This window comes from Caenorhabditis remanei, chromosome II (genome assembly GCF_010183535.1).
Source record: "Caenorhabditis remanei strain PX506 chromosome II, whole genome shotgun sequence".
In the NCBI taxonomy this organism is placed as follows: domain Eukaryota; kingdom Metazoa; phylum Nematoda; class Chromadorea; order Rhabditida; family Rhabditidae; genus Caenorhabditis; species Caenorhabditis remanei.
The window spans coordinates 9,938,879-9,960,658 of NC_071329.1; the positions used below are offsets into that span (position 1 = coordinate 9,938,879).

General features: G+C 36.9%; 9 protein-coding genes across 9 annotated transcripts; 5 read left to right on the forward strand and 4 right to left on the reverse strand.

Annotated features, from left to right (window-relative positions):
- Positions 1-740: 740 nt before the first annotated feature.
- Positions 741-3,682, forward strand: GCK72_005707 (uncharacterized protein; the record flags this gene model as incomplete). The annotated part of the gene is made up of 12 exons (XM_053725300.1): positions 741-755; positions 827-1,087; positions 1,137-1,242; positions 1,295-1,484; positions 1,533-1,783; positions 1,830-1,938; positions 1,989-2,160; positions 2,211-2,334; positions 2,381-2,446; positions 2,492-2,607; positions 2,652-2,746; positions 3,445-3,682. 12 exons carry the CDS (start codon positions 741-743, stop codon positions 3,680-3,682), a joined length of 1,743 nt encoding a protein of 580 aa, XP_053589494.1.
- Positions 3,683-4,477: 795 nt separating this feature from the next.
- GCK72_005708 (uncharacterized protein) lies at positions 4,478-5,098 on the forward strand (the record flags this gene model as incomplete). The annotated part of the gene is made up of 1 exon (XM_003102497.2): positions 4,478-5,098. The coding sequence occupies one exon, from the start codon at positions 4,478-4,480 to the stop codon at positions 5,096-5,098; it is 621 nt and encodes a 206-aa protein (XP_003102545.2).
- A 708-nt stretch (positions 5,099-5,806) lies between these two features.
- Positions 5,807-7,173, forward strand: GCK72_005709 (uncharacterized protein; the record flags this gene model as incomplete). The annotated part of the gene is made up of 5 exons (XM_053725301.1): positions 5,807-5,839; positions 5,885-6,356; positions 6,407-6,591; positions 6,637-6,900; positions 6,946-7,173. The coding sequence occupies 5 exons, from the start codon at positions 5,807-5,809 to the stop codon at positions 7,171-7,173; spliced, it is 1,182 nt and encodes a 393-aa protein (XP_053589495.1).
- Positions 7,174-7,406: 233 nt separating this feature from the next.
- GCK72_005710 (uncharacterized protein) lies at positions 7,407-7,991 on the reverse strand (the record flags this gene model as incomplete). Its single annotated transcript, XM_003102431.2, has 2 exons — positions 7,407-7,908; positions 7,954-7,991. The coding sequence occupies 2 exons, from the start codon at positions 7,989-7,991 to the stop codon at positions 7,407-7,409; spliced, it is 540 nt and encodes a 179-aa protein (XP_003102479.1).
- A 479-nt stretch (positions 7,992-8,470) lies between these two features.
- GCK72_005711 (uncharacterized protein) lies at positions 8,471-10,647 on the reverse strand (the record flags this gene model as incomplete). The annotated part of the gene is made up of 2 exons (XM_003102393.2): positions 8,471-8,725; positions 10,330-10,647. The coding sequence occupies 2 exons, from the start codon at positions 10,645-10,647 to the stop codon at positions 8,471-8,473; spliced, it is 573 nt and encodes a 190-aa protein (XP_003102441.2).
- Positions 10,648-11,113: 466 nt separating this feature from the next.
- On the reverse strand, positions 11,114-12,740 carry GCK72_005712 (uncharacterized protein; the record flags this gene model as incomplete). Its single annotated transcript, XM_003102399.2, has 5 exons — positions 11,114-11,323; positions 11,366-11,998; positions 12,051-12,374; positions 12,420-12,662; positions 12,705-12,740. The coding sequence occupies 5 exons, from the start codon at positions 12,738-12,740 to the stop codon at positions 11,114-11,116; spliced, it is 1,446 nt and encodes a 481-aa protein (XP_003102447.1).
- Positions 12,741-12,995: 255 nt separating this feature from the next.
- GCK72_005713 (uncharacterized protein) lies at positions 12,996-14,910 on the forward strand (the record flags this gene model as incomplete). Its single annotated transcript, XM_053725302.1, has 10 exons — positions 12,996-13,093; positions 13,154-13,238; positions 13,284-13,361; positions 13,480-13,548; positions 13,592-13,882; positions 13,934-14,177; positions 14,232-14,301; positions 14,347-14,486; positions 14,566-14,677; positions 14,727-14,910. 10 exons carry the CDS (start codon positions 12,996-12,998, stop codon positions 14,908-14,910), a joined length of 1,371 nt encoding a protein of 456 aa, XP_053589496.1.
- Positions 14,911-16,083: 1,173 nt separating this feature from the next.
- GCK72_005714 (uncharacterized protein) lies at positions 16,084-19,425 on the forward strand (the record flags this gene model as incomplete). The annotated part of the gene is made up of 7 exons (XM_053725303.1): positions 16,084-16,166; positions 17,246-17,320; positions 17,368-17,740; positions 17,825-18,562; positions 18,608-19,021; positions 19,074-19,228; positions 19,272-19,425. 7 exons carry the CDS (start codon positions 16,084-16,086, stop codon positions 19,423-19,425), a joined length of 1,992 nt encoding a protein of 663 aa, XP_053589497.1.
- Positions 19,426-19,730: 305 nt separating this feature from the next.
- Positions 19,731-21,467, reverse strand: GCK72_005715 (uncharacterized protein; the record flags this gene model as incomplete). The annotated part of the gene is made up of 5 exons (XM_053725304.1): positions 19,731-19,826; positions 19,876-20,034; positions 20,079-20,261; positions 20,312-20,830; positions 21,264-21,467. The coding sequence occupies 5 exons, from the start codon at positions 21,465-21,467 to the stop codon at positions 19,731-19,733; spliced, it is 1,161 nt and encodes a 386-aa protein (XP_053589498.1).
- Positions 21,468-21,780: the final 313 nt, after the last annotated feature.

The following is a 21,780-nucleotide window of genomic DNA, read 5'->3' on the forward strand; positions in this document are numbered from 1 at the left end:
ACGTAGTCCACTCCTCCATCCGTTTTCTTTGTCATTTGTGTCTTCAATCCTTCCGATTTTATATCCTTTATTCCCGTCTCTTTATTTCCTGATATGTTGGAGAAAACTGTCGTTTTCTTTCAATCGCTATTTAGTTGTAAGGTATATCAGAGGCAGTTTTGAGTATATTCAGAGATGACATCTTCTGATTTGTTCTAATGGTCGGTCAGAACATAAAATGAGACAATTCATTGAATCGAGACCTTTCTGATGTGATTTTTGATCTGAAAACTATAGAAACTACATGTGGACTCTTGACCCGCTTGATTGATAGCCTACTCTTCCATTCCAGAATTTTCCATTCATTAGATTTTATCTTATTACTTATGACGTGACATTTAAGGTAATAAATGTATGTATCTGTCTATCGTATCTTTGTTCAGATGACGTGGCAGACAAACACGATAACTCATTGTTTTTATAGACAACATAAATCTTTGCATTGTACACAATTGGAGGAACTGACCCGTATATAACTCAAACCAAACTACACAACAAACGATCATAGATCAATGAAACTGTATTTAGCTTTTGGAGAGAAACGAAAGAATGTATCGAGATTGAATGAATGAATGCCGAAAAGCAGCAAAAAATGGGGGAAAACAAACAAGGTTGATCGTTGAGAAAGAGTTGAAATGCAAATAAACTTACTACTGGAATCAAAACTTTTCGCACATTGGACTTTCTCACTGAGCACTCAAATGAGAAAGTTGAGTGTTTGTAAAAGGAACTGGAACATTTGTAGTTAATGAGGAAATACAGAAAATCTCTCAAATCTGACTTTCAGCTCGGTAACTGGTCTGAAAAACGAGGTTGGAATTTCGATAGTCGGTATGCGAATCGTTGGGAATTTGACATTGATCCGGATTCAGAAGACCTGGAAGGACTTCATCTTCGAGTTGTTGTTTATTTGGAAGAACCATTTGTTATCAAAACAGGAGACAATCAGTATGAAGGATTCTGTATTGATCTTCTGAATGAAATGACAAAAGTTTTGAAATTTAATTACACGATTATTGAAGTGCAAGACGGAACTTATGGTATTGAGGTTGGTTGCAGAGGAATTGTGATGAAAGGCTGTGAGATTTTATTTATAGGATGAATCTGGAAGATGGAATGGAATTATCGGGGCTCTACAGAGGCATGAAGCTGATTTATCACTTTCTGCTGTTACTATCACTTATAGTAGAGCAGAAGTTGTTGGTAGGATTTTCCTTGAATTCCCCATTAAAAATACATATGTTCCTATTTTCAGACTTTACTCTCCCATTCATGCACCTAGGAATCTCAATTCTATTAGCAAGAACTTCAGAAGAAACAGATAAAGGATCACTCTGGACTTTCCTTGAACCACTTTCATTGACAGTTTGGATCAGTCTTTTGATCAGTTATTGTATTGTTTCATACTCAATGCATATTCTTGCGAAATTCTCTCCTTACGAATGGTAACTCAATCAATTTGGGGATTAAGTGAAATCATATCTATTTTCTAGGTACAACTTAGAAAGGATTGATGAACGAGATTTTGAGAACATAAAAAATCAGAAGAATCAGTTCACAGTGTTGAATTCATTCTGGTTCACAATGGGATCACTTATGCAACAAGGATCAGATGTCATCCCGAGAGCAGCTGCAACTCGTTTGATTGCAGTTGTTTGGTGGATGTTCACTCAAATTATTATCTCTTCGTATACTGCTCAACTAGCTGCTTTCTTGACGGTGGAGAGAATGTCCACACCTATTGGTTTGTGAATTTAGAGAGAAATATGAAATTGACTTTCTTTTTTCAGAAAGTACACAAGACTTGGCTAATCAGCAGAAAATTAGATACGGTGTTCTAAAAAGTGGGTCAACAATGGACTTTTTCCGTGAAAGTAAAATACCGATGTATGAACGGATGTGAGTTTCAACTTCATTCTTTTAGAAAGCATCACTGAGTTCATTTTCAGGTGGTCTGTAATGGAATCATCCTCTCCCGGAGTGTTTGTGAACAGCTCAAGGGAAGGAATCGCACGGGTTAAATCGGGTGGATACGCGTATATGATGGAGAGTTCAATGTTGGAATATTATTTGGAACGAGATTGTGATTTACAAAGTATTGGAGGTCTTTTGGATTCAAAGGTATATTAAACTTTTTGGAAAATTCAACTCATTGTAAAATGAGTTTTCAGGGTTATGGAATTGCTCTACCTAAAGGTTCACCGCTACGAGATATTCTATCAAGAACAGTATTACAATTACAAGAAAGAACCATATTAGAAGCATTGAAAAATAAATGGTGGAGGGATCGAAGAGGTTTGTTGATGTAAAAAACTGATTGACTGACACTTCACGTTTTCAGAAGGTCCTTCTTGTGGTCCTCCGCCTGCTGAAAAAGCGATGAACTCAAAACCACAGAACATATTTGGTATGAATCTGATGCGGTTTTAGACTAATTTTTGTTCTTTTTTAGGTATATTTTATGTTCTGTTGACTGGTTTGATCGTCGCATTTCTACTGGCTTGTGGAGAATACTGTATCGAATCTCGACATGAAGCGTTCCGACTGAAACTAACAATTGTTGGAAAAGTGAGTTTTATTTCAAAGATCTGAAAACCTTTGTATTTTTCCAGTTCATTGACTGGTATCGTGGCAATTCAAATGATACGAAAACAAGAAACAAAATGAGAAATATGCAATTGGATACGGCTGGGCAAGAGATCTCAATGTGAGTTATTCATGGGCTTCTTGCTTCAAATTTTCAGAAATTCTTAATTTTTTATTTGAAAAGCAAATTTCCAAAGTTTCTCGCTTCTCCCGTACCATCATACTCGGTTAGATTTCCGGCCAGAAATCCTGATTTTGCATGAAAATTCGGCAGAATTTTCGCAACTTTTATTTTCAGTTTCAATAATAAAATAGAATAATGAGAGCACCGAATGGCAGCAGGAAGGTAGGTCAAATCAAAAGTGCATGGTCTCGAAATGCTTCATTCTTTGAATTGTTTGGTTACTCTTTTTTTTTATTCACTGCTACTATACGCTTCAGTTCTTCTTTGGTTTTGTTGGCTGAAATTCTCGCAATATCAGTTATGCTTCCTTCTCTTTCTTTTATTTTCGCCCTCATTTTGATATGGCATTGCAATATTAATCTGAAAATTTTGTGGTAAATCAACTAATTACTAACCCTACTTATTAAAAAAAGCAGAATTGAGTCCAAAAACTAGAGTGTATCAAGGAGATTTTCGATAATTTTCAGTTTGATTTGTGGAATGAAAGTCCAATGAAAAATATCTTCTTTTTCCGTTTTCACAATGTCTTCTTTTTCACGAAATGTCAACTTTCCCAAGATCACAAAACTAATCTAACGCACAATTGATTTCGAACTAACTGGAATTTCTTTCATCCTCTAAATTCTGAATTTCAGATCTACTCGTCCTTGCGAACCTCCACCAATCCCTTCAAATTCTAGACCCGATCCAACACGTCTCTCAATTTCATCTCCAGCTCCAACAATTTGTGTTGTTTCCTGTGATGATGGAACACCAATAAGTCGAGATAGACCTCCTTCAATCAGTAGAGCAGGACTTCGAAGATTGAGTCGAATGCTTCCGGCGACAACACATGAACAGTTATCCAGATTTCGACAGGGATCTATGTCTTGATTCTAGAATAAACCGTCTCGAATCTATTGACTTTTTTGTAAATCTTGTAATTATTATTTTCAATTTCTAACCGTTATTCATTTATCATGAAAAACCAAACTCTTCCTTTTGAACTGGTCACTAAATGTCTAATTAGTTTTTATCATTGAAATAAACGGAATTTTTAATTACTATCTATCTTCAATTTACTCAAACCTAGGTCAGAACAACATTCGCTTTGGAAGAAAGTGAACCTGTTCTTGTTAGTTGAAATAAATAATAAATATGCCATGGTGTTTACATATTTTAGAGGAGTAATATACAAACAGTTATGTAAGCGAATCAACAATTTCACCCTATCACTCAACAAAATTATGCATACTTTCATATGACCTAGATAATTAGCAACTACGATCCACCGGCCTCTTTTTTTCTGCCTTTCGCAAGTTGTGATTCAGCTACCCTCTTATTCAGTCACTTTACCTGTCCTCCACCACTGATTTCTTATTCCGATAGGACGGGTCAATCACTTTTTGTAAGATCTCAGAAGAAACATCCAACATTTGTTTCGAAAAAATGTATTTAAATCCATCTTCTTGAAGATTACTGTAGAACCGTAACCCGGGAATGGTTTTCACGAAAGTGTTGAATCAGGAGAATCAAAAGGACTGATTACGATAATTTCTGTTAACTTTAAAATATTTCTTTTATTTAGATTACCTTCCTCTCCAAGAAACAGCTTTTGTGCAATACTCTTGATTCTTTCTCTAAAATATATCATAAAATTTAATTTTCAGATCTGCAATCTCAACAAAAATGACCTCTTCTGCATCTTCGAGCGAGGTGAAGTATCTGATCGAATCATCTGAAGGAAATACTTTTGATGTCAGTGGAGCTGCTCTTCGCCAATCGAATACTTTTAATGCGATGTTCTTGAATATTGGGGCAGATGGACCGATACCATTCACCGACTACAATGAAGCGACTTTGAAAAAAGTCTTCGAATTCTGTGAGCATTATAAGAACGAGGAAAATTACGCGGGACCAAAACATCAAGATGATCTGTCCAAATGGGATCTGAGTTTCTTCAATGAAATGGACCAGAAAATGTTCATCGATGTTATAAATGCATCCAATTTTCTGGATATCGAGCGACTTACGAGTTATTGTTGTGAACGAATTGCTCGGATGTTGAGAGGAAAAAACACACAGGAAATGATAAAAGTGATCACTTTGCCAACAGCTGAAGAACTAGAAGCTAAACAAAAAGTCGAAGAGAAGAAAGCTGCTGCAGCCAGGAAAGTTGCCGAAAAAGCAGCTGAAACTGCTGAAACTGCTGAAAAGACTGAAACGCTGGAAGAGCTGCCCGTGCAGCAGCTCGTGCAAACAACAAGAAATAAACTGACACGAAAATATGTATCTTTTAGCAATGAATAAATTGGTTTATTATTACTTTTGAATAAAGACCACTCAATTCAAACACCACGCTCTTGATAATTGATAGATTCCAGTCACACAGTGATGAGATTTTCAACAAGATGAGACATCTTGAATATCGTGATTTTGACATTTGGAATCACAGTTTCGAACTAAAGTTTGACACAACAGGAGACCTGTAAACCATAACTTAAGCTAATCTATATGATTTGGAGTTTTCAATGTGTGTGAAAGCAATTACTTTTTGTAAAGAAGCCCAGTCAATTATTTTTTCTCATATAAACAAGTATTTCTTACTGAAAACTAGTTTCATGGATCTGCCCGTATTTGAATTAAAGATCACCAATTAAGGATGCATATTACTGAAACGAATAGCACCGTCTTCATTCTGATGTTGTTCCTAAAAACCGAAGAATAATTTTCCTTTTAAATATTTTATCAGCCCACATTAGAGAGAAAAACAGAAAAACAATCAGCCACATTCTACTCGAATACACCTTCAATGCCCTGAAAACAAAGCTTTTTCTTTTTAGTACCGAAGTACTGTAGCTTCAAATTCTTCCTAGAACAAGAATTATTTGGCGTGATCCTCGAGAAATAAAACAGTTTCTTACCGATGACGTGGCCATGCATGCTACCGAAAAATGCAAAAGTAATTATATTTTTAACACTGTATTAAAGTTGAAGTCGTGAGCATTTGTGAGATTGATGGATCCAAAACAAGAAACCGTCAAAACAGACGTAAGGAGTGAAAAGGCTAGACAAATATAATGGAAATGTTTACAGATGTCTGGAAAATCCTCAAAGTCGGTTTTAGCCACGGAAAAATCAGAAAAAGGTACGAAAGATGATTCCAAAAGAGGTTCATCCCATTCTAAGAAGACAATTACCGATTCGAAGCCGCAGTCCGCTGAGCCAAACGAAAAGAATCTTAATTCACCAACAAAACGGATTGGTGTAATGCCAAGATTGAAAAGACCAGAACCTGATTCTGTCCCCCTGTTACCAATTGATGAGAAGTTTAAAACGAGGTGGCATATCGAAGGAATTATTGGGAAGGGAGGTTATGGTGAAATTTATTTGGCTATTGATATGAAACTGGCTGAAGAAGTTGCAATAAAGGCTGAACCGATAGTTCGAAAAGGACAAGTTGCTAGACGGATGATTCTAGAACAAGAGGTTTTACTCAAATTACAAGGAAAACCACACGTTCCTTTGATTTTTGGTTCAGGGCACACCGATAAGTTCAATTATATAGGTGAGACAAGAAATCTAAAATCTAAAAATCTTTATTTTTGACGTTTACAGTGCTCCAATTGTTGAGCATTAATTTGGGGGATATTCGAAGAATCAGCCCAACTAGGAAATTGAGCAAATCCACTGTAGGCCGAATCACTGTTCAAGCAATTGCTGCTATTCGTGATTTACACGAGATAGGATACTTACATAGAGACATCAAGCCAGCCAATATGTGCTTCGGAATCACACCCAGGGTCAGTGAAACTTGTTTTGTTAGCTGTTGGTATCTTTCAATTCAGACTCGTCATGTGCTGATGCTTCTCGATTACGGTCTTGTCAGAAGATATAAAGATTCAGATGGAGAATGGCGCCCACAACGAGCAAAGGCTGGTTTTCGTGGAACACAGAGATATGTTTCCACTCGAGTTCATCGTCGGCTGGAGCAGACACCAGCAGATGATATGGTTTCACTCATGTACACTGCATTCGAGCTATTGGCAGGAGAGTTGCCCTGGAGAAACCTTGAACAAAGTGATGATATTTGGAAAATCAAAGAAGCTGTTGTAAGTTACTTGTAAGGAAGGCTTCCGATGATATTTATCATGCAGCATTTTGGTCACATCGAATATTTTAACGGAATGGCACGCGAACTTTTCGATTTTTCGAAGCTTGTCTCCGGCCTTGATCCGATGGTTGATCCTCCATATGCCACTCTTCAAACATGTGTCAAGAAATTGTATTCTCCGAAGAGACTCTCCGATCCATACGATTGGGAAGAAAATTTTAAAGAAGCAATTTTAGAGAAAACTCTATCGACCGATGATAGTACAAAATAACGAGTTTACTTGTTTTTTTAAATGATTATTCACCCATTTTTGGATAAACAGCAATTTTATTGAAGTTGGAAAAATGTAGACAATAGTCACATAACACTAAACAGTCTATTTAAATGAAATAACAGTTGCAATCGAACACTAATTCTTACTCAAAAGCTTGCTTCTGGAGTACCGGTGTGGGCGAAGTTGAAATGGTAAAGATCGATAATAATAACTAAACAGTGTAGAGCAAATCAGTCGTCCCAAGTGGCAGTAGATGTTGAGGGTTGTTCCCATGGCTCAGGAATTCCGAACAGCTCACGCATCTCTTCGGTTGATTTACCTTTGGCTGAATTAGCAACAGTTTTGCAGCCATAGTTGATGAGTCCAGTAATATCCAAATGATAGGCGGCAGTAATCAAGTCAAAGAGATTTGACATAGGAAGTCGGCCAAGGAAGTGTCTATCCCAGGATGGAATGAATATGTTTTTCTTGTCCTTTTCAGCCTGTGCGATGGCGGGATCATCTTCTTTGTGTTTGTCGCACCATTCAATTACTAGTTTCAAGGTGAACGCGATGACATTATTCACAGGTAATGGTTTGAAATCGGTGCAATCTTCTTTATCGTAACCAAGTTCTTTGATGGTAGAGGCGAGAGTACTGGAGAGAATGAGTGCACGAATGTCCGCTTGCAATAAGATTCCATCTGACGACGTCAGCTGTATCATTCGAGGTGGAGTTGTAGGTTTCATAGAGCTTAAAACTTCTAATATATTCAATAAAACAATATTTTTTCAATACCTGGCTTGTGGTCGCTTAGAATTATTCTTCTTCGGCATTGTTATTATTTTCAGTTTGAGAAACCGCCTGCAAACGTAAAGCAAATATTATGTTTCGTGGGCTAGAAATATAGAGGAACATCTTTGAAAAGAAGGAATGGGAGAGAAACATGACTCATTTTGTGAGGGAAATTTCAGTATTTATTGTGGTTTTGCATTGTTCGCAATAGAGCGTTTTTGGCAACAAAAATGGCGCCAATTTGAATATGCTCTTTTATCTCTACAAGTTTCTCTTCTTCGACTGAAAATTGAGTTAAATAAGCTACAGATCCGAGTAAACGAACTGAAAAAGACAAAGATAATACATAATATCAACTGTTAACTAATAATTTATTTTTCATTGTTTGCGATATACAGGAGGGAATGTGATGACAGCGTGGAATTCAATTGGTAATGCATGTTAAAATGAATGTTGTACAAATTTTTCAGATAGTATGACCTCGTTTTATGACCACTATAAATCTAAAGTTGCATACATATCATATCGGTGGGGGGCTTGGGCTCAACGATATTTCGCTCATTCCGTCTTCGGAGGAGGATGAGTCTTCTTGAATAGGAATACCAGTGTAGACGTCATTTTTCACGTCGGTTTTTATATTAAGAACGGTTCGAATTTGTTCAGCAGATTTCCCAGTAATTCTTGATGCCATTATACGGCATATTGTGCTGAACAGTCGAGGAATGTTGAGATAATTGGCAGCATTCAATAATTCGAACATCTCATTGTTGGGAATCTGTAATGGGGATTTTTAACTGAATTCGTGTCATAGACTTTTGGTTTTGCGACGATTATTTTAAAGTGAAAAGCTGCAAAATACGTCTTTCAATTTTTAAAATCACAATTTTTGAATTATTTTGAGTAATCTCAGGCAACTCGAAAAAAATATTATGAGAAGTTTTAGTAGTATTCTGAGACGTTGGAAATATTATAAGATACTTTCAGTATTCTGAGATTTTTTATGAATATTACTGCGATATTATAATATTAATACTTTTCAAATGAAGGCGTATTCGGTGATCGCCAAAAAAGCGCCATCAAGGTCATTGCGTGTTGTTCGTTGAGAAGATACAGTAATATTATGAGAAAAGTTGGAAATATTTTGAGAAAATAGTAATATTATGATAAAATGCAAAAATATTTTGAGAAGCATTCGTATTATCACATTTAAATTATTATTTAGCAACTCAGGCATCTCAATATCGTTCTAACCCTACAACCGCATCAAGCTAATCACAATCTCATGAGACTAGTGGATTTTGCTCGCGCAAACTTCGTTCGCATCACTATTCGAAAGTAAGCCAGTACAAAACGCGCAAATTTTTTTCGAATTTTCGTTTTAATGTTTTTTTCAAGTTTTAATTCTCTGTTTATTTTGAAATTTGATTTATTTCTATTTCTTTTTTGAAATGGGTGCGACTAATTTCTAGTTCTTTTTTTCTCTTATATTTTTTGTACATTTCGATTGTCAGAAATCTTGTTTTTTTTTATTTTTCAATAAATTTACTTTTTTTTTACCTACAACATCTCACACCAATCTAATGAGCCAGCGCATTAATTTTACAAGGCGGTTCATCAATTTAATTAGACCCGGCGCTAATCTTAGCATGCCACAATACAAGCTATAGCTTATGGGGTTATTCACCTTCTGAAAAACGTTTTTTCCGGAGGAGAATAACCCCATTATAATCTGACTGTTACTGTGTCTAAGTAGATTGATATTGAGTTGCCTGAGAATACGGTTTGCTACAAATAAAAAGCTTCAATGGTGACAAATCAACAGAGAATGGGAATGTAGAGTCAGTGAACACAAGCAGTTCTCATTGTTAAGTTGTGTTTTTCCACTGTCATTTCTAGCTTTCTGACCTAATGGACCTATTCTGGAGTAAGCAAAAAAAAGCAAATACTATTTTTTACTACTAGCAAAAAAATAGTTGTTTGCTTTTTTTGCTTCCTCCAGTATAGGTTCATAATAATTTTCATGTACAAGTGACAAAAAATCACAGATATTATAACAAATTTTGGAAATTTTATGAGAATTTTTAGCAGTATTATTATAAATTCCAAAAATATTATGAGACATTTCAGTAATATTATGAGAAATTGAGAATATTATAAGAAATTATCGTAATATTATAATGACTTGTTATCTCCTCAACTTACTACGATAATATTACTAAAACTTCTCATAATATTTTTTTCGAGTTGCCTGAGATTGCTGGAAGTATTTTTATGAGGCAAAGTTGTTTTTAAATTGAAGTGAAACTCCGACTCTTAACTAAATATAAATATCTCTTTAGGCGTACTATTTATCTAAGTCTTCGAATGGAAATGACTTACATTTAAATACTCCTCGACCCATGTCTCAAATGTGAAAGATGTAGAATAATGTATGTCATTTTGTTCCCATTTCGGATAATAACGATGATGTTGAAGCCATTCGATTATTTTCTGCATCTGAGCACTTGTAATATTTCCCAACGGCACTGGATCTTTTTTCACGTCAGTCCGATCATACTCAAAGTTTGAAATTAGTCTGGCCAGCGTTTCTGATTGTTCAGTAAGTTTCAGATCTAATAAAAATTCCTTTCCGTCAGATGAGACAACGGTGATATTGTTTTCGGGCGTAGGAGATGTCGTGGGCTCTTCGCAACTCATGTTTCTGTAAATCAGTGATTCACTATTGCGACAGATTTTTCTGTGGGTTCCTGAAGTTTCTATTCAAAAGAAAATATTTGGATGCAGAAAAATGATAATCTGAAGCACGGAAGTGTCAAAAATATTTAAAAAATCGATTGGCAGTTGTTTGGCACAGAGATGTGCTTGGAAACGACATTGCGCCCCACTGCACACAAAGAATTTCTTTTCTTGTTCCCCGTTGTTCAAGGAGGTAAATGTATTAGATCTTACTTGAAGAAACTTCCAAATGCAAATTGGAAATAAAACTCATCGCATGAATAAAAAGGCAACTGTAAAGTTTATATATTATAATGAAATCAATATTGATATTTGACATGCGTTAAAACAAGAAGGATGTGAGATGTGACTAAATTATATCAGTGAATAGGAGGAGAGATCATGCGAAAGAGACAATAACTAATTGGATACATATTCATATCGGAGTTTAATTTTCTTGGGATTCTGGAAGCGTTGAGGGCATTTGAAGAACGGCTGCTTTGAATTTCGGAACTGGAGCGCTCATTGTGACATAGTTATAGCGAGGAGTGGGAGTTGCTGATTTTTTTTCAGCTTTTGCTTTCAGTCGACGTTCCGCCCATTCAGATGAATCTTCTTTTTTAGCAGTTGAACGAGCCGTAATTACAGGTGACGGCTTCTGAAAATGAACGCAGGCTCAGAGAATGCTAAACTTTATTACCTGAGGTGTCATCATCATGTTCGACATAGATGTTTCTAACGGCGGTACCGGGTCCGTCTTTTTCGGTTTAACGAAAAACGAAGGGCGGGAATTGTTCATTGGTTTGAGAGGTGCACGTAGTTGTGAGTCTTCTGACTCAGCCTTCACAGCTGAGCGCAATTTTCTTTCCAAACATTCCATGTCAAACTGCAGTTGCTCGATCTTCACACGTTGATTTTCCAGATCCTGATTCTGGCCTCGAATAATGGTCAAATTTTGCTCATTTTTTTTCATCAAATCGTCGAAACCTCCTTTTATACTTGCGATCGAGCACTTGAATGATTCAAAGTAACCGACTATTATTGCCCCAATTTCTTTTTTTGGAACCGTTTTCATCTTGATAAACATCCGTTCCCAAAAATGAGTACGTTCAGTCTCAAGTTCACGATTTCTTGCACTCAGCCTCCGCATCTCTTCGACATCGATATGATTTATCGCATTCCGAACGATTAAACCACGATTCATGAAGGATCGAGCGCGCTCTTCAGCTTCATCTTTTTCCATAGTGAGTCGTTTGACCATGCTCATTAGAGATTGCTTTTCTCTGAAGAGAACTTTCAAGTCCTCTTCCAATTTCTGTTCAGCTTCCATGGCCTTCAAAAATGATTTATATATCTCCAAAAAAGACTTTAAATATGAATTTTACCTCTGCGAAAATCGAATTACCAGTTGAAGCATGTTTTCCTTGATTTGAGTTTTTGAGATCAAAAACTTCTCCTTCCAATCTTGCAATTTCTTCCTCGTTTGTTTTAATGTGACTTTCCAGGTTTTTGACATGTCCCATTGCGCTGTCGTGTTCTTCTCTCAATTCTACAGCTTCTTTTTTGAGTTCCCGGTTTTGTTCGTACAGTGTGGATGCGACTTCTTTAAACTTTTCACATTCTTCGCTTATTCGAATCATTTCTGATTCAACAAACGAGTTGGATTCATCACTTTCATTACACTCAGATCGATTTATTAGCTCTCGATTCTGAAAAACACAAGAAATCAATTGTGGCTAGCGACACTGCCTAACAGTTTTTTCCAGCTTCTCGATTTCAGAACGGAGTGAACTTATTAGATCAGTCTGATCATGAATTGCTGCATCTTTCTCGTCCATTTCAAATTGTAAATCGCGAATTCTTCCGTTTAATTCTTTTTCGCGGGCTTCGGCTTTACCATCTGATATGGCTGGTTTTCCGTAGTGATTCAGTTCATTTTCCATTTCTTCGATCATGTCATCTTTTTGACGAATAGCTTTTCGGTATCGTTCTACATCCTGAAAATTTTTTTTTTCAAATTTTCTTCACTAACCACTCACTGCACGTAGTTGCAGCTTTTCATCATCGTCGGGCATTTTATGAAAACTATTTTTGTTCGCTCTGTAATAAATCCAATTTAAATAATGAATATTCATAAAGATCTGAATATTTGGATTTGAAATAAGTTGATGAAATGCTGAAAACGTGAATCACGCATGAACAAGCTTATCAAAAAAATCAAAAATGCCAGTTGCCGCCAGAAATCGCCTGTCCGTTGGAGCGCAGATACCGAGTATGACGTCATCAGTACCGCATTCGCTTTTCGCCCAAGCAACCAATTTTCATGATAAATGAATGCATCCGGAGTCCCAACACCTTTTATGGGATCAGGAATAAAACAAGATCTGCATTTGTTGTTCAACAAGTTCTCCGCTATCGAATCTGATAAGTAAGTTCAAAAAACTCTGATATCAAACACTTAATATATTCAGGCTTATAATTTTTTCAGAATCCGCGACTTCAGCGACGTTTTTCGGGAATTACACTTCGAAACTATCTTTCATTATCGGCTGAACCCAATCGAGTGCTTAGAAGTAAGTAAAATAGTTTTTATTCTAAATAATTATTATAATTTTCAGTTCAGTGAGTACTTACTTCAAAACGCAGCTTTATATTTTGATAAATATAATGAAATCGGAGATTCGAGATCGCTTAAAGTGGGTAAATCACTAATCAAGTTTTCATTTCTTCGAATTAGTTCGAGAACAAAACAACTATGGACAAGAACACTTTACCACGATTGTTCCTAAACCAAATAATAGCTACTTCTTTCAGGAACGATTGTTTGGTATATACGTCTGTTATGCCCTGTACAATTTACAGCCAGTCGATCACATATGCCAGGTATCGAAAAATTCAAATTATTTTCGAATATAATTTCTTTCAGATACCTGTCACACTTGCACAGTTCGAAGAACTGCTTACATTTCAGAAGATCCTAGCATCGAAGAAAATGCTCGAGCCGCTAGCAGCACTGAAAAGTCTCCTTCTCCAGAAAGCATTTCGATTGAAATTGTTCCAGTCGATGTACGATCCCGTGACTCACAAAAAGTATTTATCAGAAGAAGAACTTCCAAACTACAGCAGAAAACCGATCGAGCCGTTTTCGAGAATCAAACAAATTCAGAGTCATCAAGCGTTTGGTGAATTGAAATATATACATAATATGTATACAAAGGTAAATCGAGTATTTCAAGGTCTATCAGCATGAGTTTATACAATATTTCAGTTTAAAAGAAAATTGGGATTGACTGATATTCAGTTGATCGATAAAGTGAATCCAATCGAAGAAATTCAAAAAAATCTAGAACATCACGAAAAGGAACTTCAGTCGGTCAAGACGAAAGAAGACGAGTCGAACGAGAAATTAGTTGAATCTGCTGGATCCAGTCGATCAGCGTTAAGAAGCAAGGCTTATTCTGCTGGTTTGAAACACACTAGACAAAGGAGGCATCTTGATCCTAACATGGAAGGTGCGCCACACTTTTTATAAAATTAATACACGTATAAAAGGAAATTCGTTTCAGAGAACTTCAAACATCTTACATTCGGACAAATTGCTCAAGAATGTTTGGAAGAGCCATCTAGTCACCTTGGGTAGTTTTTTTTCGAAATTCCGGGTTATAATCAAAACAATTTCAGTCCGAGTGAGCGGCCCGTGAAGCGCAAACGGCGACCGCGAACGTTTGATTCCGAACCACTAGAGCAGTTAGATGGCCATGCAATGGCTGAACAAGTTCTTCGTGACGAATATGCAGCACGTGTCAAACCTGAGCCAGAAGGTATGTAAGTATTAATATAATTTGAAATAATTTATTTCAGAAGAAGAGCACAAGTTCGGTTTGAAAATAGGTAAATTAGGAACATCCGGTGTTGCGAAAATTCGAGCTCCCAAACGAACGAATGTAAAGTTGATCCAGGTCAAAACAGAACCAGTTGATAACCATAATACACCGATTACTGCATCTCAAATGTATGAGTTTCTCGTAGTAGCTTCTCTTGATTCATGTTCCTAGTTTCAGTGATGCATCATTCAAATCACCTGAAAAGAAGAGACCCACTCTGCAGCAGGATGTGAAACCAAAAATCAGCAACGAATGGGCGAATAAACTACATGCATGGACTGGACAAGTTGAGGCTACTGACAAACAATTGAAAAAGCTGAAAAGTCAAATTAAGCTTGAAATGGTGGACGAAGATGAATAAGAATTTCGACTAATGTTCTTATGTTGTGAATACTAATTTTTACTCTGTACTAATAAAATTTTATTTTTACTGCTCGACAAAAATAACGCTTTTTAATTTATGATTGTTATTCCTGGTTGAGTTATATCCGATTTGCTTTATTTTATTATCATGTATTTTATCCCTTTCACTTTCAATAAGTCCAAGGTATCATCTTCGGACATTTGATGCGAAAAAAGCGAATAAAATGGCCTGATATCATGCAGTACATGTCTATTTCTTTCGGTTATCACTTCGATTTAGTGTTGTAGCCCCAGTCCATTCGTGGAAAAGAAAAGTGCACAAATTCTGAAAACTAGTGATAAGCCAGTGTCAGCAATTTGGTAAATTCTCGGGAAATCCCTGCGGAGGTGAAAGTGATGGGAAGAAGGAAGGTTCTCACGGAAACTAGCTAACGTTCAAGTTTCCATACTTGAATATAACTGTACTGTAAGAACGTTTCGTTCAAGGCCTTGTTAATTAAGATATAATCTAGACATCGCTAATTCGAATTCTTCCTTTTTTCATCCTATCGGAATTTTGATCACAGTGGCCGATTTCTTTTTTCTCTCAGCTACTTATTGTTTCATTCTTTCCACTCTTTCAAAACAACAGAGGTGCATCAAAACACTGTTCTCAAAGTTTTTATCAAATTACGGCTCGACAGACTACATCCATTCTAAGTTTCTGTTCTCAAGATTCTGGAACGAGGTCGTGTTCTATTGATCTTCAGAACAAAAGAAACAGCGCTCTGTTGAAATATAAATATGCAAGCCGCTAGCCGAAACACTTCGTAGCTGGTGCCACGAAGCGAACGGCCAACAAGAGAACAAGAGTCGCAGAGTGGAATAGTCTATCGGTGCTGAATACGTGTTAAAATCATGCGCTGTACTTGATTCTCTGCTATCCAATCGTCCTACCACCGTTTTTTCGGAGATAATGAACATTTAGCAAACATTGATAGTTCTCTGACTTTTTTTAACCTACCTACGGGTTTCTTCTCTTCGAAACTCCGCCCTCTTCTTTTCATGAGTATAAATTCAAACGACTTAATACGAGCATCTTTCAGTCGTTTCCTCAAACCAATCTGTGGGTTCGTGTAACTGCAGAAGAAAAACTACGGATATACCAAACTTAATCATCCAACCAACAAAAATGACGAACGCTGGAGGAACACATGTTGCTGAAACACAGGAAACCATCAAGAAGATCGACTCACTGTCAACAATGCCATATTGGTACGTTACTTGAATCAATTCTTAACTTCGCTGTTAACTAGTGCTCTTCTCTAAAAAAGTAGTGCTCGTCATCAGGATGTCCTGCTGACCTTTATCTTATCAAACGAATTGGTATCGTCTACCATCATTCTCCACACATCGATCACAAACTGATCTCACATCAGTACCGAATGTGGTTCATTAGTAGCAGGACTTTCACGTGATTCAAGAAAGATCGTTCGAAATATCGAATAGATCAATCTAATGTACCTTTCCCTTTTTCTTCACAAATGAAAACAGTAATGCGAATTAGAAGATGTTTTTCGAAAATAATCATTAGACTTGAAAAAACTCAGCGATTGCTATTCAATAAGATTCCCCGGGTCAGATTTCTCAAAACAGTAATTTCAGATCTCTAATTCATAAATGGACAATATTTTACACCTAAGTTTCCCTCATTGTTAGACAATTTTCTTATCATATCGCACGAACATGTCAGAGTACAAAACGTGTCTGTTATCAACAAATTTATATGACCATTGCGACACAGTACCCTGCCATGCACTTGGTTAGATCATAAACTGATCTATCACATTCAAATCTTATCGTTTCTAATTTTTTGGAAAAGAAGTGATCGGTATCTTCCTATAAAAATGAACGAAAAGACACGGAAAGAGGAATTCGGGGAAACAAAGAGTGTAATCAAGATTCAACATAGAAAGATGAAGCAATGATAAGAGTACCTGAGAATTTGAAAGAAAATACAAAATAAAGGGATTTCGGTAAACTGGCAACTGAAGCAACTGAACTTCTATTATTAGTTTTTCTAAATATCGCTATGGTAAAAGTTAACGGGAGAATTAGTAAATAAAGTACAATTTGTATTTGTGACGCCCATCTCTCCCTAGATTTATATCGAATCACATGATCCTAGAGAAGATATACTCCCCTTCTTATAATCTCGTTTTTGACACAATTCTTCATTAGTTGTCTTGTTCTTTTTTCGTCTGAATAAACTATAGTTGTAATGGCTATTTTACGCGAAAAGTAGGTTTTAATTGATTTCTGCTCAAATGTGAAAATAATTGTTTTCGTTTCAGTGGCATCGATACGGATGACAACACTGGAGTTGAAGAGAGAGCAACTCTCGAAACTGGCAAGAGTTGGTCTCCAAAGTGAGTTAGATCGAAAGTCGAAAATCCCAGAGCTAAACATTTTCTAGGCACTATGAGCTTTTACACGAGAGAATCGAGCGTCTTATCGATGAAAAACAACCATTCTTCTCTCTCGAATTTTTCCCACCTCGTTTCGTGAACGGAGTCCCAAATTTTCTTGAACGTGTCGAGCGCCTGTCCGAAGGAGGATCAGTCTTTGTTGACATGACGTGGCATATGGGAAGTGATCCAGCTAACATAGATAAAGTGACATCTTCATCTTCAATTGCTGCTTCAATGCTCGATTACTGTGGAGTAGATACGATGCTCCATATGACGTGTGTTCAATATAACAAGGCTGACACACTCAAACATTTGGAGCAAGCCAAGGCAATGGGATTGAGAAGTATTCTCGCGCTGAGAGGAGATCTTCCACCAGGGGTAGGACTATTTTATATTTGTTATTGTATATACAAAAAATGATATTTAATTAACACGGGGTAAATATTTTCCATCGAGTTTCAGACTGAACTCCAAGACACTCATCAGTTCCGTGCTCTCGATATGATTCGTTGGATTCGTGAAGAATATGGAAGTTACTTCTCGATCGGTTGTGCTGGATACCCACTTGGACATCCACAAGCTCCGTCTTACAAGGCTGATCTCATGTACTTGAAGGCTAAATGCGATGCTGGAGCAAATTTTGTCATTACCCAGCTCTTCTTCGAACCTGAAACTTTCGAGAAGTTCGTTCGTGATTGTCGTGAGATTGGTATCACTCAGCCAATTATTCCGGGAATAATGCCAATTATGGGATACGAATCTATCAAGCGTATCGCCACACTTTCCCAATTGGAAATTCCTCAGCATATTCTCGATGATCTTGAACCAATCAAGCATGATGACGATGCTGTGCAAAAGTATGGAACTGAGCGGTGTATTGCGATGTGTAGACGTCTTCTGGATAATGGATCGGCTCCTTCTATTCATTTGTACACCATGAATCGTGAAGGAAGTATCCGCGAAATTCTGAAGGCTCTCGGATTGTGGAAACTGGAAGGAGATCGTGTCTTCCCATGGAAGAACCGCTCTCAGCATCCAATCAGATGCCTTGAAAGTGTTCGTCCAATTTACTGGAGCTTCAGACCACGCAGCTACATTACCAGAACAAGAGATTGGGATCAATTCCCGAACGGAAGATGGGGAAACAGTTCCTCTCCAGCGTTTGGAGATGTCAGCAGTTATTATTTGTCTAATTTGACGGTGAGGTTTTCAAAATGCGATTATAGCTGTACCATCACATTTCAGACCCTTCGCAATGGTGATGACCGTCTTTCCATGTTCGGAGATAATATCGACAGCATCGAAGACGTTAAACGTGTTTTCATCAATTACATCACACAAACTCCCAATGCGGCCGGCAAGAAAGTCACTGTTCTGCCATGGACTGAAGCCGAAACAGGAGTTCAGCCCGAGACATCTTTGATCAGTGAACAACTTGTCTGGTGCAATGAGAACGGAATTCTGACAGTTAACAGTCAGCCATCAGTCAATGGTGCTCCATCAACTGATCCACTCGTTGGATGGGGAAAACCAGGAGGTTATTGCTATCAAAAAGCATATCTCGAATGCTTTATGACAGCTGAACTTTCTGAAAAACTTATCCAAATTATTCAAAGAGATTTCCCAATTCGTGTCAACTACCACGCTATTGATAAGGATGTAAGAAATAAAGAAACTGTGATTATTAAATTAATCCGTATTTAATTTTCAGAGTACCTTTGACCAGACAAACAGTGAGGAGACTACTCCAATTGCAGTCACCTGGGGAGTGTTCCCAGGTTCAGAGATTGCTCAACCAACAGTCGTCGATCCACTTTCGTTCCGTGCTTGGAGAGATGAAGCTTACCAAATGTGGATGGCTCAATGGTAATCACAATTGACAGAACTCCAGCTGTATTTCAATTTTCAGGGGAGATTTCTATCCAAAAGAATCGAAGTCATACGGAGTTATCAAGTCAATTCATGATACTTTCCGTTTGGTAACTCTTGTGGACAACGACTTCCAAAAGCCATCTGTTCTCTTTGATGTGCTCCAAACAGCTCTAGAAGAACTCCGCAAGTAAATTATAAGTAGACTTTCTCTTTTAGAGTCTGACTCGTACTACGTTTACCTATCACTTTAAATTTTATATTCACTTCAGTTGATGAAATCTAACTTGGGAACTTTCTCCGTACTTTAATTACCAGTATTATTGCATTTTAGTTTTAGTTTTGTTTCGAATTCCGATTCCAAATCGCTTCATTCTAATATTTATTTCCGGCTTCCGTTTCTAAAAATAAATGCATTCAAAAATATATTCATCACATTTTATTTCAGGCACTACAAAATAATCTTGAAAATAGTTTAATTTTTGTGACAAGTGAGTTCTCAAACAACTTGCGACTCTTCAGTAGGGTGTTCGAACTCAACAGCAGCCGTCTCAACTGCTGTCTTCTCAATTTTCGGAGGACGAAGAATTGATTTCTAAAAAATTGTCCAGACTTATAGAGTTAAACTTCAATAATAATAATACCTCACGACACTGAGTTCCGTCGAGACGATGAATCTGTGGAAGGAAACGGACAACTTTTCCGCGATAAGTATCAGAATCAGCGATCGGATTGTTATCCAAATAGACGCAACTGAGTTGTGGAAGACGAATGAGTTCATCAAGAATGTTCCAGTCGGAAAGCTGAAAATAGAAATCGAATAAAATGTGAAACTAATTGTTTTTACCTTATTTCCTCTCGCCCAGAAGTCAGTAAGAGTAGACAATTGATGAATATTCTCAACTTTCTCGAGACGATTCTGATTCAAATCAAGAATTTCAAGTGGAAGGTTCTCATCAAGTCCAAAGAAATACTTGATTCCATTTTGAGCAAGATAGATCTCCTTCAACTTTGTCAATCCAGCCACGTTCTAAAATAAAGTTCTTGATTTTTTCTGAAAGAACATTAAGTTTTTCTTACATCAACGACAGTGATAGCATTAGCAGGAAGACTGAGAACTGTGAGATTCTTCAAATGTTCCAAATTCTCAATGTTACGAATCTGATTGGCACCGAGGAAGAGTCTATCAAGTTTCAGGTTGTTGTCCAGATTCTCAATTTTCGTGATCCGATTATCACCCAATTCCAGATATTCCAACTCAGTCAACATATCCAATCCCTCAATTTTCGTGATCTTGTTGTGAACGAAATACAGAGTTTTCAGTTTCGTCAACTTCTCGAGATTTTCGATTTTCATGATTCGGTTGAATGATAAATCGAGAACCTCCAAGTTAACAAGAGCATCCAGATTCTCAACTTTTGCAATTTGATTATCGTAAAACTCAAGATGAGTCAACGTGGTCAAACAGTCCAGATTCTCGATTTTCTTAATCAAATTCCAACGAAGATAGAATTGTTCAACGTGTGTAAGCCACGAGTAATCTCCGATTTCCTTCAGACGATGACGTGTCAAATCGACAACTTTTGCGTCAGAAGCAATCTGGAAATTGCAATTTTGGAAAGAAGAGAACTTGAAGTTACCTCGACATATTCAATTTCTTCCGGTTCCACGACAATCTTTTCGTATTCCTTGACACCATCTTCCGAGGTAACACTAGTCACGTTCATCTCTTCAGAATATTCTTAAGAGACAAGTGGAAGAATACGAGAATACTTGATTCCACTGAATACTTTCCTGCGAGAATATTCCAGAAAAATACGTGGAAGATTGGCACATTTGAATTGAATGTCACGCTTGAAATCAGTTCAAATAATTTGCTTTTTTGAGTTCAAGTTTTCTTTTTTCAATTTGAGAAATATGAAGAGGAATATTCGGAAATTACAAATATTTATTAGATGAAATCATGAGCGAATGAAAAAAAAAACATGCCATTTATAGAGCTTTCGTGATATTATCCTCTTCTTCTATTCACAATTATCATCAATTGCCGAATTCCATTTTGAAGTTCTCTTGCTTCTCGTAGTCCGCTAAAGAAAACTGGAAGATCTTCATCGGGCAATTCAGCCAATGGGTCATCAATATCGAAACTGAACAACTTTGAGAAATTCTCTCTGATATCATCCAATCGGTACTGTAGAGCCTCGATTACGTGGTTTGGATCGATTTGAGCATCCATTTTATATTAAGAAGATATTAGAAGGGGAAGAATTTCGAATAGAAAAAGGAGAGTTATTGAGACGAACTCAGATTAGAAGTGATCACAGAATAAATTAATCTATCTCGAATGCGCACAGGACTTCAGAGAAAGACTGCGTATATGATTATGACATACTATATGTCTGCATATGTTCTGTACAGACAGAGATTCAGCGGGAAATTAAAAGAGTAACCCGAAATGTTTTTCTTGAAGTATTCTTATTTTCGAATCAGAATCTTGGTCCAACGTGAATATTCATGACAGTAGGACATGATGTGCAGTATTCAAGAAG